At 37.6% G+C, this 14,562-nt stretch overlaps 1 protein-coding gene across 1 annotated transcript in view; it reads right to left on the bottom strand.

The window, feature by feature from the left end:
* The window catches only part of RGS22 (regulator of G protein signaling 22), a 154,728-nt gene that overhangs the window by 103,132 nt on the left and 37,034 nt on the right, over positions 1 to 14,562 (bottom strand). The window contains exons 5-9 of the mRNA XM_043976316.1: positions 13,707 to 13,792; positions 12,313 to 12,481; positions 9,047 to 9,167; positions 3,032 to 3,632; positions 1,351 to 1,512 (exon numbers count right to left, since the gene is read on the bottom strand). Of these exons, the coding sequence (XP_043832251.1) occupies positions 1,351 to 1,512; positions 3,032 to 3,632; positions 9,047 to 9,167; positions 12,313 to 12,481; positions 13,707 to 13,792 (1,139 nt within the window). The remainder of the gene's footprint in view (positions 1 to 1,350; positions 1,513 to 3,031; positions 3,633 to 9,046; positions 9,168 to 12,312; positions 12,482 to 13,706; positions 13,793 to 14,562) is intronic.

Here is a 14,562-nt window from a genome sequence, read left to right as displayed (position 1 = left end):
AGAACAAAGCTAACCCCTATATGAGAGTACTTTAAACCCTATCCTATCTCTGTATGACAGTCCTATATCTCTTTTCAATCAAGCCCTTATTAAAGGCTAGGCAATGGGCAGCTAGGTGGCACAGTGGATAAAGCACAGGCCCTGGATTCAGGAGGACCTGAGTTCAAATCCAACCTCAGACACTTGACACTTACTAGCTGTGTGACCCTGGGCAAGTCAGTTAACCCCAGTTGCCTCACCAAAAAAAAATTAAAGGCTAGGCACCGTGCTAGGAACTGGGGATACCAAAAAAAAAATTTTAACAGTTTTTTCTCAAGGAGCTTATATTCTGTTGGGGAGACAACACACACACACACACACATATATACATATGTAATATATATTATATATATAATATATATAGTGATTCTACACAGAATAAATACAAAATACAAGGTAGTTAATGGGATAGAGCATTAGCAAGTTAAAGGACTTATAAAAATCCCTGTAAAAGATATGGAAGTTAGTGTTTGAACTGTTGTCTTGAAGGAAGTGAAGACTTCTGTGAAGCAAAAGTAGAGGAGTGTATTCCACCTAAAGAAACAGAAATGAGAGTTGGAGTAATAGCTAGCTGTGTGACCCTGGGCAAGTCACTTAACCCCAATTACTTCACAAAAAAAATAAAAATTAAAAAAATAGAAATAGATAAAAAGGAAGGATAGAAACCCAGTTTGGCTGGGCCATAGTGTGATTAAAAGGGAAATAATGTATAATGATGCTATAAAGACAAGTAGGAGCCAAGTTGTGAATGGCTTTAAAACTAAAACAGAAGAATTTCTATCATATATATCCCAGAGGCAACATGGAGCCACTTGAATAGGCAAGTGACATAATCAGATCTGCACTTAGGGAACTCCACTTTGGCAGCTATGTGGAATATGGGAGAAGAGAAAGTTCCAGGTGTGTCTGACTTGGTTTGTAAGAGCTAAAACAATTGAAAGGCTGTTTTGGAATAGGATAGACAGGAAGATATATTTGGGCCATAGCAGTTGAAAGCATAGAAAGAGTAAATAGGTCAGAAGAAAGAGTTAGGGAGGACACTGTATGATTTCTGGTCTACTCTAAGGTCTCAAGTATGGTAAAAACCCAAGGTATCTAAGTAAGCTGCTCATTTGACTTAAAAGGTTGTTAGAATTGGAGCCTTTGCGGGGGAAACTATGATTGTTATTCAAGAAAAAATCTAAATGATGCCATGAGACTTTACTATTTCAAATGTCTATAATCCTTATGTCTGTTAAAAAACAATTTTTGTACACAGTCTAAGAAAAAGAGATTAAGTAACTTTATAATTCAAGCTTCAGTTTTTCCTACCAATATTGAAGTAAGGGTTTCACAACTTCAGACTGAATGCATCTCAAATGTGGTTCATTCCAAAATGATCCATCTATTAGATTAAGTTTTAATAAGACTTCTGGAGTGAGATAGCATTCTCCACTACTCACTAGATAGCATTTTCTCATCTTCTCGAGGTGTCTAAAATAAAAGAAAAAACACAGAACTTACAACTACTATCAAGATTAGTGAAAAACCTATTAATTTACAAACCTCCATACAATCTAGAAATCATCTTAAAATCAAAATTTGATTTAAGGACCTAACCTTTTGTGAGGAAGAATTTAAAAAAAATTTCTTGGAAGCCTTAATATCATGATATTGGGAAAAATGCTGACAAGTTCCTGTGCAATTAGAGGGAAAAGACTCTGAAAGGCACTTCTAGAAATGTCTCTTTCATGTTAGAAATGCTTAGAGGCCTATAGTAGTGTTTGTTCATGATCCATAAGTAAGCACTTTGGAATCACTATTGTATCATTGTTGATTCTTGTGTAAAAAATAGCTCTGTAACCTGTATACCAAAAAAAAAAATCAGTAGAAGAACTTAGTAAATATTTATGCTCAGGCTAGTTATCTCAATAGGAGTTATAGTGTAATCTATCGTCACTCTCCAAAGAATCTGGTTCAGTTATTAGAAGTCTGACTAAGACTAGGGCTCCCTCAATCAGATACAACCTAGCAAGAAGCTTCATATTTCAAGTTCTTATTAGGTCAATACCATAGAGCTAACCCAGTGAAGACTTTAAGACCATTTCAAACTAGACCAAGATTTCCAAGGGACCCTCCAATATAAGGACCAAATAGACATACAAGCACTTGCTGGGATATCATAGCTTTTCCTTCCAGTTACCATGATAATCTTTAATAGCGTATAAAAAATAGCAACATCCTAGTGTGAACAGTAGTCTCCTCAAGACTCCTCAAAATAAAGAATATCAGATAGAGGAGTTCTCATGTGTGGCAAAATAATGATTGTCACCTCAGACAAAACATTTACCTCTCTGTTTCCTCATTTATAAAAGAAGGAAAATAAAACCTTAGCCACAGGAATGTTATAAGGATAAAATAACAAATGTGAAAGTATTTTGAGTTCTCATGGAAAAATATTTTGCAAATTCAGTGAATTAATTTTTTATTGTGTGGTGACTAGGAAAATCAGAAACCTAGAGAAAGCTAATATTAATAATTACCATAATTTCAATTTTAATAATGATTATTTTCCCCCAGAGCACCAATTATTTAAGGGTCAAAAAGATTTGTTGTTGTTTGTCTTTTGTTCTCAAAGAGGACCATGACATTAGGGAGATGTCATGACTAGTAGTGAATTGGATTTAAATGAGGGAAGGCTGTGCAAAGTCATCAGTCTCACTCTCTCCTCTATGGCCATCTGGGTCTAATGTCAAGATATACATCAGGATGACTGGAAATGGCCCCAGATGTTTTTTTTAAGGCAACTGGGGTTAAGTGACTTGCCCAGAATCACACAGTTAATAAGTGTCTGAGGCCAGATTTGAACTCAGGTCCTCCCAACTTTAGGGTCAGTGCTCTATCCACTGTGCCACCTAGTTGCCCCCAAAGGTAAAAAAGATTTATCGAACTAGTGGTAAAACAACCTAAATAAACATTTTTTATTAAAAAAATTTAATAAAAGGAAAAATACCTCTGACGTCTTCCGGGATCCTTAAGAACCTTTAATCTTTCAATATCCATCCAGAGCCACCGATATCTCTCCCCTAGTGTTCCTTTTATAAACTTCTTAAATCTTTCAAACTCTTTCCTGGTGCCAATGTCATAAGTCTTATGGGAAACACACCAATCAGCTCTGGCAAGTGATCCAATGCTGTCAGTTCTTGAACATAAACTCACTAGTTCTAAGTTTTCATCCAACTCTTTCTCTTTGATTTCAGCAGAAAACTCTGAAATTTTCCTTTCTACATCCTCCTTCTGGTCTTGAATCACCACTTGTGCAACATTATTGAAGTTTATATCTTCTTCATTGTCTCTAAATGGCCGTTGAGCAAGTTTTGCCACTGATGATTTCATAATAAAATTTATATAAGCGGATACAAATCCTTCAAATGTTGGGAAAAATACTTCCAAATCCTTAACAGTCTCCTGTTTTCTTTCTAAATAAATTCTCAAAAGAGCATGAGAAGGAGTGTCTCGAACAGATACAGACCCCTCTTGATCCAAAGTTTCTAATGATGATCCAGGAGCAGTACTTGAATCTGTCTTCATAGATTCATCAAAAATGTAATCACCTTTTGGATTAAATCATTAAAGAGACCATTAGATCAAACTTTTATTACAAAGATGATACGGAGGGGTTTTCAAACAATTCTACAAGAACCTCTAAACTTAAGTAGCTTAGGTTGTTGTAGACGTGACAGGAACAGTGTATTAAAATGTTAATCTACCATATTAATGTTTATGACAACTATGTTACACAGCTAAACACAACATATGATTTCATATCCTATGACAGTTGAGAAGTGGCTCACATGGAAAACAAAGTAAATTGTGTTCAGTGGCTGTCAGAATTTAAGTCCACATATGACCGTTTCATAATTTGAAAGGCAGTGTATTATAGTGGGAAAAGAACTGGTTCTGGAGGTAGAAAGGCTGGGTTCAAAACCTTCATTTAAAAAAAATTAGCTTAGGGGCAGCTAGGTGGCGCAGTGGATAGAGCATGGGCCCTGGATTCAGGAGTACCTGAGTTCAAATCCCGCCTCAGACACTTAACACTTACTAGCTGTGTGACCCTGGGCAAGTCACTTAACCCCAATTGCCTCACTCCCCCCCAAAAAATTAGCTTATGTGATACTGATCAAATAACTTGACCTCTCTAGGCATCAATTTACTTATCTCTAAAACTAGGAGTCTGGAACAGATGGCCTCTATGGTCCTTTCCTATGACAAGCTAAGAGAAGAAAATCTAACCACTTCTACCAGAATGAGATTTTTTTTTTTTTTTTAGTGAGGCAATTGGGGTTAAATGACTTGCCCAGGGTCACACAGCTAGTAAGTGTTAAGTGTCTAAGGTCAGATTTGAACTCAGGTACTCCTGACTCCAGGGCCGGTGCTCTTTCCACTGCGCCACCTAGCTGCCCCCTGATGAGATTTTTTAATAACCTTTACAACCTAAGTTATTAAAGTTAATTTTTTTTGAATAGCACAAGACCTGTCCATGAGCTCTCTACACAGGTCACCAGATTTGTGTGAGCTCATCAGTATGGGGTCTCCTTCCAAGAATGCCAATCACAACCTAATCATTCACATCCTGTGCAACATCTTTTGTCCACACCCTCCAATAAAATCTTCACTGGAGGTCCGTCTCACCAGAGTGTGAGACCTTTTAAATGCCTTCAAGGATACCATGGATACCTCATTCTCATTTCAAGACTGACTCCCTTGCTAGATAGGTCTATAAATACACAAACATCCCATTCCCCCCACCCCAAATTCCTTCAAAGTAAAGAATACTATATTTGTGACTAGAACTACCCTCTTATTTCCCCTTCCTTCCTCTCTCAAAGGAGTAAAAGATATATTCCTTATTTTATTCCATACAATATATTTAATTGGTTTCAGAAGTACTTGAGCAAGGTATGGCATGATTCATGTCCTGATCAATCCCACTTTATCATTCAACATATTTCAGTCAAAATGAACTGGAAACATTTCATTTTTATTTTGGCTGAAAAGTAGTGAGTTTAATCCCTAACCCCATGTTAGGAGAATAATCTCTTATAAACCCAATGGATATGTACCTTCTTCATCTTAACACAGGAAGAAAATATTTGGTCAAGTTTTGTTATTACCATTACTAAACTACTAAAATCAAGTACAAACTTAGAATTATAGCATTGAAGAAAGTTATGCTAAGGAGTAACGGTGGTAATTCTGCTTTTTACCCTTTCAACAAATATTTATTAAGGGCTTACTACATGCAAACCCCAGAGATATACAGATACAAATAAAGCAGTCCCTCAATGCCACTGACTTGCTTCTCTGCCCATCACCCCCCCCCCATATTCCCAAATTCAAGGGGTTAAACAATAGAGAAAACCTTGTTTATCCAAGAGTCATAGGAGTTGGCAGGTGAAATTCATAGAATGACATATCTCATGGGCTAGGAGAATCAGTTTTCCCTTAAACCAGGTGTAAGGTTAGTTGTAGGGCAGAGAATACAAAGGAAAATAAACAGTATTGGACAACTGTGGGGTACAGACAACATTTATTAAGATAAAAGTAGTAGAATCAGTAGCTGAGCTCTACCTGTAGTCCTATTTCTGTACCTGCACTTTAATGATACTGCACCTTTCTCCATGTCTCACCCTCAGGACCAGGTGTCTCAATCTTTTTTGCATCATGGATTCCCCTTGGCAGTCTGGGGAAGTTTATGGATCCCTTCTTGGAATGTTTTTTAATGCAGAAAGAACCGAATTGTATTGAATATTTTAGTTTTGACTGAATTTTATGGTTTAGGAAAGTTTCATTACATTCTTTTTTTTTCTTTCAACAAACATTTATTTTATTTTCCATTTACATGTAAGGGTAGTTTTCAACATTCATTTTCATAAGATTTAGAGTTCCAGATTTTTTCCCTCCCTCCCTCCCTTTCCTCCCCTCTCCACAAGATCGCAATCAGGTTATATATGTACAATCCACAAGTGTTCTTTTTATCAGTTCTTTCTATAGGGGTGCATAGTAAGCTTCCTCATTAGTTCCTTGGGATTGTCTTGGATCATTGCACTGCTGAGAGTAGTTAAGTCATTCAGGATTACTCATTGAACAATACTGCTGTCACTATGCACAATGTCCTCTCAACTCTACTCACTTCACTATACATTGATGTTCATTAGTCTTTCAAGGTTTTTCGGGGACCATCTTGTTTGTCATTTCTTGTAGCACAAGTCCATTCCACTACAATCATATAACACAGCTTTTTCTAGCATTCCTCAGTTGATGGACATTCCCTTGATTCTCAATTCTTAGCCTCCACCAAGAGTTGCTATAAATATTTTTTGTACAATTTTTCCCCCTTTTCTCTTTTTCATGATTACTATTGTTAACTGTTTCCTTTCCATCCTATTCCCTTCCCCATGATATTTATTCTATTATCCATCTTTTTTCATCCTATCACTCTTCAAAAGGGATTTGTTTCTGTCTGGCCCCTCCCCCACTCTGCCCTTCCTTCTTTTGCCCCTCTCTCTTTATCCCTTTCCCCTCCTATTTTCCTGCAGGGTTATAGAGATTACTCCACCCAATTGAGTGTGTACATTATTCCCTCCTTGAGCCAATTCTAATGAGATTGAGGTCTTTAAGCCAATTTTGATGAGTGTTAGGCTCATTTACTGCCCAGATTAAATAGATTACTCCACCCAGTTGGGTGTGTCTATTAGTCCCTCCTTGAGGCAACTCTGATGAGTTTAAAATTAATTTACTGCCCTGTTCCTCTCCCATCTCTTCCCCCACTCCATAAGCCTTTTCCTGTTACTTTCATGTAGGATTTCGCTTCTGCCCTTCCCCTTCCCCCAATGAATTTCCTTCACCCCTCAATTTAACCCTAAAGATGTTATCATCTAGCTAAGTGACACAGTGGACAAATCATCACCCTTGGACCCAGGGGGATCCCAGCCAAAACCTGGCTTCAGACACAAGACAGTCGCCCACTGTATGACCCCAGGTATATCCCCCAGCTCCAATTTTTTTTTATGGTTCTCTAGGGTCTTGTATTTGAAAGTAAAATTTTCCATTCAGTTCAGGTCTTTTCATCACAAATATGTGAAAGTCTTCTTTTTCATTAAAGTCCCATTTTTTCCGCTGAAAGACAATGCTGAGTTTTGCTGGGTAGGTGATTCTTGGTTGTAATCCCATTTCCTTTGCCCTTTGGAATATCATATTCCATGCCCTCCGGTCCTTTAATGTAGAAGCTGCTAGATCTTGTGCTATCCACAGTACTTGAATTCTTTCTTTTTGGCAGCTTGCAATATTTTCTGCTTGACCTGAGAGCTCTGGAATTTGGCTATAATATTCCAAGGAGTTTTCTTTTGGGGATCTTTTTCTGGAGGTGATCGGTAGATTCTTTCAATTTCTATTTCAGTTTCTTCTTCTAGAATTTCAGGGCAATTTTCCCTGAGAATATCATGGAAGATGGTGTCTAAGATCTTTCCTTGATCATGGTTTTCAGGTAGACCAATAATTTTCAAATTATCTCTCCTGGACGTATTTTCCAGGTTGGCAGTTTTCCCCAGAAAATATTTCACATTGCCCTCTATTTTTTTATTCATTTGGATTTGCTTTATTGTGTCTTGGTTTCTCATAAAGTCACTGGCTTCCATTTGTTCAATCCTAATTCTTAGGCAATTATTTTCATCAGAGAGCTTTTGTACCTCCTTTTCCATTTGACTTTTCAAGCTGTTGACTTTTTTCTCATATCTTTCCTGCATCACCCTCATTTCTCTTTCCAGTTTTCCCCTCTACCTCTCTAATTTTATCTTCAAAGTCCTTTTTGAGCACCTCTATGGCCTGAGACCAATCATATTTTTCTTGGAAGCTTTAGATTATAGGGGCCCTGATGTTGACATCTTCCTCTGAGGGTGCCCCTTGGTCTTCCTTGTTACTGAAGAAACTTTCTGTGGTCCTCACCTTTCTCTGTCGGTTCATCTTGCCTTTCTTTTACTAGACTTTTAGCTCCTTAAAGTGGGGCACTGTTTCCAGGCTGCAGTATCCCAAGCTTAAGAAGTCCCAGGTGGTATGATTTAAGGAGGATCAGGTTCTTCCTTCGCCTGGACTGTTTCCTGGTCCTAGATGACCCCAGACCAACTTGCCAATCAATCAGCTTTGTGTGCTGTGGTTGTTAGCTCCAACGAGCCTGTGCCCCTCCCTGACCTGGGCCACTTCTACTTGAGCCTACCACCTGGTTCTCAGTAGGGGTGTAAAATCCAAGTTCTGCCTTAGCACCAGCATAGACCCCTGTAGACTCTCCCCTGCCCAGGGCTCAGCCCACTCACCAGACTGTGAGCTTAGTTCCAGACAACACTGGTGCTTCAGCTGATTCAGAGGCTCTGGGGGTCTCCTTCTCTGGTGAGGACTTCCTGAGACTGGATCTGTGTCAGGGTGACTGTGGTGTTGGGCCCGACTCCTGTATCAGCACAGCAGCTCCCTCCTTCTGACCTTCCAAGCCATTCTTGGTTAGAAGATGATTTCAGCACATTCTCCTGTGAGTTTTGCTGCTCCAGGCATTTTCCTATGGCCTTATTTGGATGTTTTTTGGAGCAATCGTGTCATGACTTCGGGAGCTCACTGCCTTTCCTCTGCCATCTTGGCTCTGCCCCAGAAGTCCACCCAATTATATTGAAATAGTTCTTCATAAAAAATGCCATGGGTCCCAGATTATTGACCCCTGCTGTAGAAAGAAGCTTTACCCAGTGGAGATCTGTCCAGCCTCCTGAAAGTCTCATCTTAAAATCAGGGGTTGATTGATTTAGAAGATAAAGAAATATGTTATAATAATATGGAGAGAAGGAAGACTTTGACTTTCCCTTTTTATCTCCACCAACAAAAATCACAAAATGCCATACTGTAACAATAGAACAAGAAATAGTTAAGGCTAAAGAATAATTCACACTTCGATATTTTCATTGTTTTGAAATCTGTCCCTTCTGCTTACCCTCTAAAGCTTTTTCTTGAATCCGAGGGCTGACCAAACAAGTAGGTGATGAGAAGGTTGTCACTGTGTGCTGGCTTTGTTTTGCCATTGTGAACCAATCCCGTGTCTGAGTAACAGTAGCCTAGAAAGTAAAAAGTATATGTTTAATATAATTTTCTTTCACATATGGGCTAGTATGGCTGCCAAAGAAGGCAAAATCTTAAGAGTTGGAAAGGACCTTAAGAGATGACCAAACACAATGCCTGTGTGAGTCATGAATCCCCACAGTGAAATCCCAGACAAACAACATCCTATCTTTATCTAAAGGCCTCCATTGTGTGTGTATGTGTACATGCATGTAGCACAAATATAAAATGAATAAAAATAAATATATACAAAGTAATTAAACATAAGTTTTGGGTTGGTGAGGGAGGATCAAGAAAGATTAAAACAGAAGACAGTGCTTGAGCAGCATTTTAATGAAGAAAGAGACTCCAGGAGGCAGATGGAAAGGCTAGTGCAAAGAAATGACACAAATATTGAGATGTAATATTTTGTGCAAAGATCAGAAAGGATGCCAATTTGGCCGGAATACAGAGTACAGGATGGGAAGTAATATCTAATAAGGCAGAAAAAATAGATTGGGGTGAGACTGTATGGGGCTTGAAAAGCTAAACAAAAGAGTTTATATATTATCCTAAAGACATTAGGAAGCCATTATAGGTGACTGAGTAGGGGACTCACAGTCATTACTGTCTTTAAGGAAAATTATTTTGGCAGTGACATGTAAGACTAGAGGGGGGAGAGATTTGTGTCAGAGAAACCAATTAGGAGGCTGTTGCAATAATGTAGGTGAGAAGTGATGAGGCCCTCAATTAAATGTGTGAATGAAATGGTCAGACTTGAGATGTCAGGATACCAAGACCACTCTTCTCTTTTCATGCCTCTCTTTTCTTATATTAGGAGACACCTTGTTTTCCAGAGCTAAGGTCCAGTAAGCAAGCTGTGCCCTAAGCTTGGCATAACAACATTCTTTTGTGCTCATCCTCTAGATGAAGTCTGTTGCAACTAAATCACAGAATTGGCTCAAACCAGCTCCAGGTGGTCCCTGAGCTTGGACAAGCACCTGCAAGAACAACATTCCCAACAAGAAGCCCTGTTATGAATAGACTTTTTGTCACTAGGCTAACTTGCCTCGTTGCTGTTACATCTCACTGCTACAGTTAAACCTCAGTGGTTGGTTCTTTGCCTAACCACAACTATATGAATCAAGGCTTAGCCTCAATGCCTTGCATCTCTCCTTGGTCTCAGAGAAGACCCTGGCACACATGTCTAGTTTCCCTCCTCCAAAAGAATAAATAAGGCCTTTACCTGTAATCTCTGTTAGCTCTTTGGTATTTTATTTTTCAGAGTTGACAGTTGGTATAAAGCTTTTGCTCTACCTCTCTGGCTCTTTAGTAGGAGCTGATGGTTGGTGTATAACCTCTGTGAGCTCCTTAGTATTTTTAGGGTTAATGGAGAGATGTTAAAGTTAGAAATTGCAATATTTGGCAACTTATTAGATATTGGAAGAGTAAGGAAGAATGAGGTATCCATAGTAATGTTGAAGTTAGGAGACTAGAAGGATGGTAAGATTGTCATAATGATGTCAGTTTTGAACATTCTAAGGTTAGATATCCTAATTAATCCTAAAGTTAATCCGAAGGTTATATATACAGTTTGAAATATCCAATAGACAATTTGTGATGTGGGACTGAAGCACAAGAGGGAGACTAGGAATGGATCTGGAAGTCATCTGCATAGAGATGATAGTTAAATCCATGGGAGCCAATGAAGTTACTACGAGAGTGCCCAAGATGACATCTAGGTTAACAAACTTGATATTCGAACCTCATCCTGACTCACCATAATCCTCTTCTTCCTAACTCCTGCCCTCATTCTAGGGCCCCTCAAATTTCCTAAACCCCCAATCTTCTCCTTCAATCTCATGACCTACTCCTTCACTCCATCTCAGCCACCTATAGGGATAATGACATAATCAATCTTGTCACTACCCATAAATGTGCCATTTTCTTAATTGGAAACTTTGGCATTCCTTTATCTGAACACAACCTCCTATCATTCTGTCTTTTTCTGTTTCACCCCTCCTAAATCTGTTTTAACATTGTCATTGACACCTCCAATTCCGCTATTCCTCAGTACTCTCTCAGCTCATTACTCCTGCTCTGGCTTTACTTTCCTTGATCTCTGATCTCAACCCAATGGTTTAGCTGTTTCAACCCTACACAGAACCCTCTCCTAGCTTATTAATATTATTATTATTATTATTATTGCAGGGCAATGAGAGTTAAGTGACTTGCCCAGGATCACACAGCTAGTAAGTGTTGGGTCTGAGGTTGGATTTGAACTCAAGTCCTCCTAAAACCAGGGCCTGTGCTTTATCCACTGTGCCACCTAGCTGCCCCCGGTAAATAATTTTTTTTTTGGACTGGGCAATGAGGGCTAAGTGACTTGCCTAGGGTCACACAGCTAGTAAGTGTCAAATGTCTGAGTCCAGATTTGAACTCAGGTCCTCCTGAATCCAGGGCCAGTGCTTTATCCATTGCACCACCTAGCTGCCTCCAATAATTTTTTATAAACATTTCCATGAATTTGTGGTAGCCACAAAAAGTGATCACCTGGTGGATGGTCATCTAGATTCTCTATGCTCAGAGAAGCTGATCTTTATACAATAAGCACAAAAGTCTATCATTGGGTCTATAAGAGTTAACGTTTCTATCACACTGTTAAGGTTTTAAAATTGTTTTGTGTACATTTTCTCATTTGATCCTCACAATAATGCTGTGAAGTTGGTGCTCTTATCCCCACTTTACAGATGAGAGAAACTGACTTCCTGAAGCTCACATAGCTAGTAAATGTCAGAAGCAAGATTTGGAGCCATGTTTTTGTCTCCAAACCTAGCACTATTATCTACTGTGCCATGTTGCCATCTGCCTAAAGAGGACCCCATCCATCCTTTATATGCTCAATGGGAATAAAACAACTGGCCATCCTTCACATAAAAGACAGAAATGTGATATCTCAGAATAAACCCAAAAGTATTATGAAAGTATTATTATATTATATATTATATGAAAGTATTAGTATTATATTATATATATATTATTATATATTATAAAAGGTACCTTTAGAACTTTTATCTCTCTTAGCAAAAAATACAAATGAAAGTTACATATACATACAAAGATAAACCTCAATAAATGAAAAGCATGTTTGTTTTTTTTTACCTGGCCAAGCGAAATGTAGTATTTTTTCATAATTAACTCATTTTCATCTTCAACTATAGAAGGTGGTGGGGTTGCTGGCTTTTTAGTTACCCAGGGCCTATAAAGGGAATCTACATTCATATTCATTCCTGATCTGCTCCATCTCACTTGTGATATCAGTTTAGCTAACCTGCATTTTAGAAATGAAACACAAACCATATCTTAGGAGAAGATCAAGAATTCAATTTTATATATTCAAGTCCAGTTATCCCCTCTATGATTTAATTAGAAGTATATATAAAGATTTCCCTGGCCAAAGCCAGTAGCCCGCATTCACTGCTGGGTCTGAATACATTATTCTAGTACCCGTTAAAACAAGAATTCTTAATTTTCTTTGTTTGTTATTATTTAATAAGATTTTACAAACACACATATATCATTATATGTTCAGAAATGACCAAATGCTCAATAGGTTTATATCTTATTATTCAGCTTATATCTGAATCATCTCATATATCTCCTTTATATATGCAAATTTCAAAATTTCAGAGATGTTTGCTTAATTAGTGCCAAAATTAAAACCATTTCCCCAATGTTTCCAGTGCTCTTTAGTTTTTTATTCTTTAAGAAAAATGCAGTCTCCAACATAAAGAATCTCATTCTTTGTGACATACTAGAATTGAGAGAAAACAAAATCCCAGAATAACTCAACCCCATCAGAGTCTCGTCTTCTGTGGCTTTGATCGGTATTTCATGTATTTTTTTTATTAGGGAGAAAAAAGCTTATTCTGAGCAGGGGCCAATATTAAGTAACACAAAAAATTCTGAAACATATTAAGATAAAAAGTCCTGATGTATTTTTAAAGTCAAGGAAAAAAGAAATATGTGATATTCTGGTATGGCCTGGTATCTTTTATCTCCCATCTTAATCCATACATCTAATCATTAATCTGATAAACTATACCAATTCTGTGATCATATGAAATTCCAGTTTATTTCTGCTAGTTTTACAGAATATAGTGCTCAGAATTATAATAAGAAGCATATTTCTTAGATTTGGCTTCCTTAAGATCTTTTTGGAAAGAGCAAAGACTCTCAAGAACTATGATAAGTAAAAGTAAAATGTTGATGTTCTGATGAGAAAATAGCTAATAAATTTTACCTATAAAACACTGAAATTCACATGGGTTAAAAAAGAATTTAAACCTATGAAATCTTTATTAAAATAATGTTTTTAAACACATAAAATAAAATACATAGCATTACAAAGGAAACCAATTATACTGAAAAAAATTTCAAAAATAAAGTTCATGTACCCCAGGATTAAAAGCTAGATATTTAAGGATCTTAAAAAGTAGAGCAGAAGTTATGTTAAAATGAAAATTTTAAGCATTTATCCATGAAAATAGCAATACCTGTATTCAAAGTAACAATCGCTTTCTAGAAATGCTGGAAGTCTCTCTTTTTTAATCCACTGAATACCTTGTTCACGGTTGAGAGACTATTAGAGAGATAGAAAAAGAATTAAAATAATTTTTTTATTCACTATGGGCCTTGACACAAGTAGTCACTGATTGACTATACCAATTTATTAACTATTAGTGTTTGAGTAGGAGCAGAAATGAATTGACTCATCCATTTTAAGCCCCTTCCTACAATCAGGAGAGTTGGTACCCTGGAGGACTATATTAGCTGAACCCCTAACCCTTACTTCTACCTCTTAATTCCATTGAATTCAATTCAATAAATACTTATCTATTAACTAGTGCTAGGCACTATACTAGGTGCTAGGTATACAAAGACATAGGTATATACAAAAAGTGCTAGGTATATAAAAAACAAAATAGTCTGAACTTGAGAAGAGAAATTCTATTGTGAAATTCTACTTTCTAGGTAGAATAAAAGGGCTTCCAGTATTCTACCCCCTACCTTCAATTCATCACACAATCTACACAGCTGTCAAAATAATAATCTATCATCAAGGCCCCAGACACTAGGCTATCTAGTGGGGTAGTAGATGGCATGGTAGATATAGCACAAAGGAAGACCTGAGTTCAAATTCAGCCTCAGACACTTACAAGCTGTGTGACCTCAGGCAAGTCCCTTAACATCTGTTTGCTTGTTTCCTCACCAGTAAAATGGGGATAATAATAGCAACTATCTTCCAGCGTTGTTGTGAGGATCAAATGAGATAAAAATTGTAAACTACGGGGCAGCTAGGTGGCACAATGGATAAAGCACCAGCCCTGGATTCAGGAAGACCTGAGTTCA

The sequence above is a fragment of the Dromiciops gliroides genome, chromosome 1 (assembly GCF_019393635.1).
Source record: "Dromiciops gliroides isolate mDroGli1 chromosome 1, mDroGli1.pri, whole genome shotgun sequence".
Lineage (NCBI taxonomy): Eukaryota > Metazoa > Chordata > Mammalia > Microbiotheria > Microbiotheriidae > Dromiciops > Dromiciops gliroides.
This window is presented reverse-complemented; position numbering and strand designations above follow the sequence as displayed.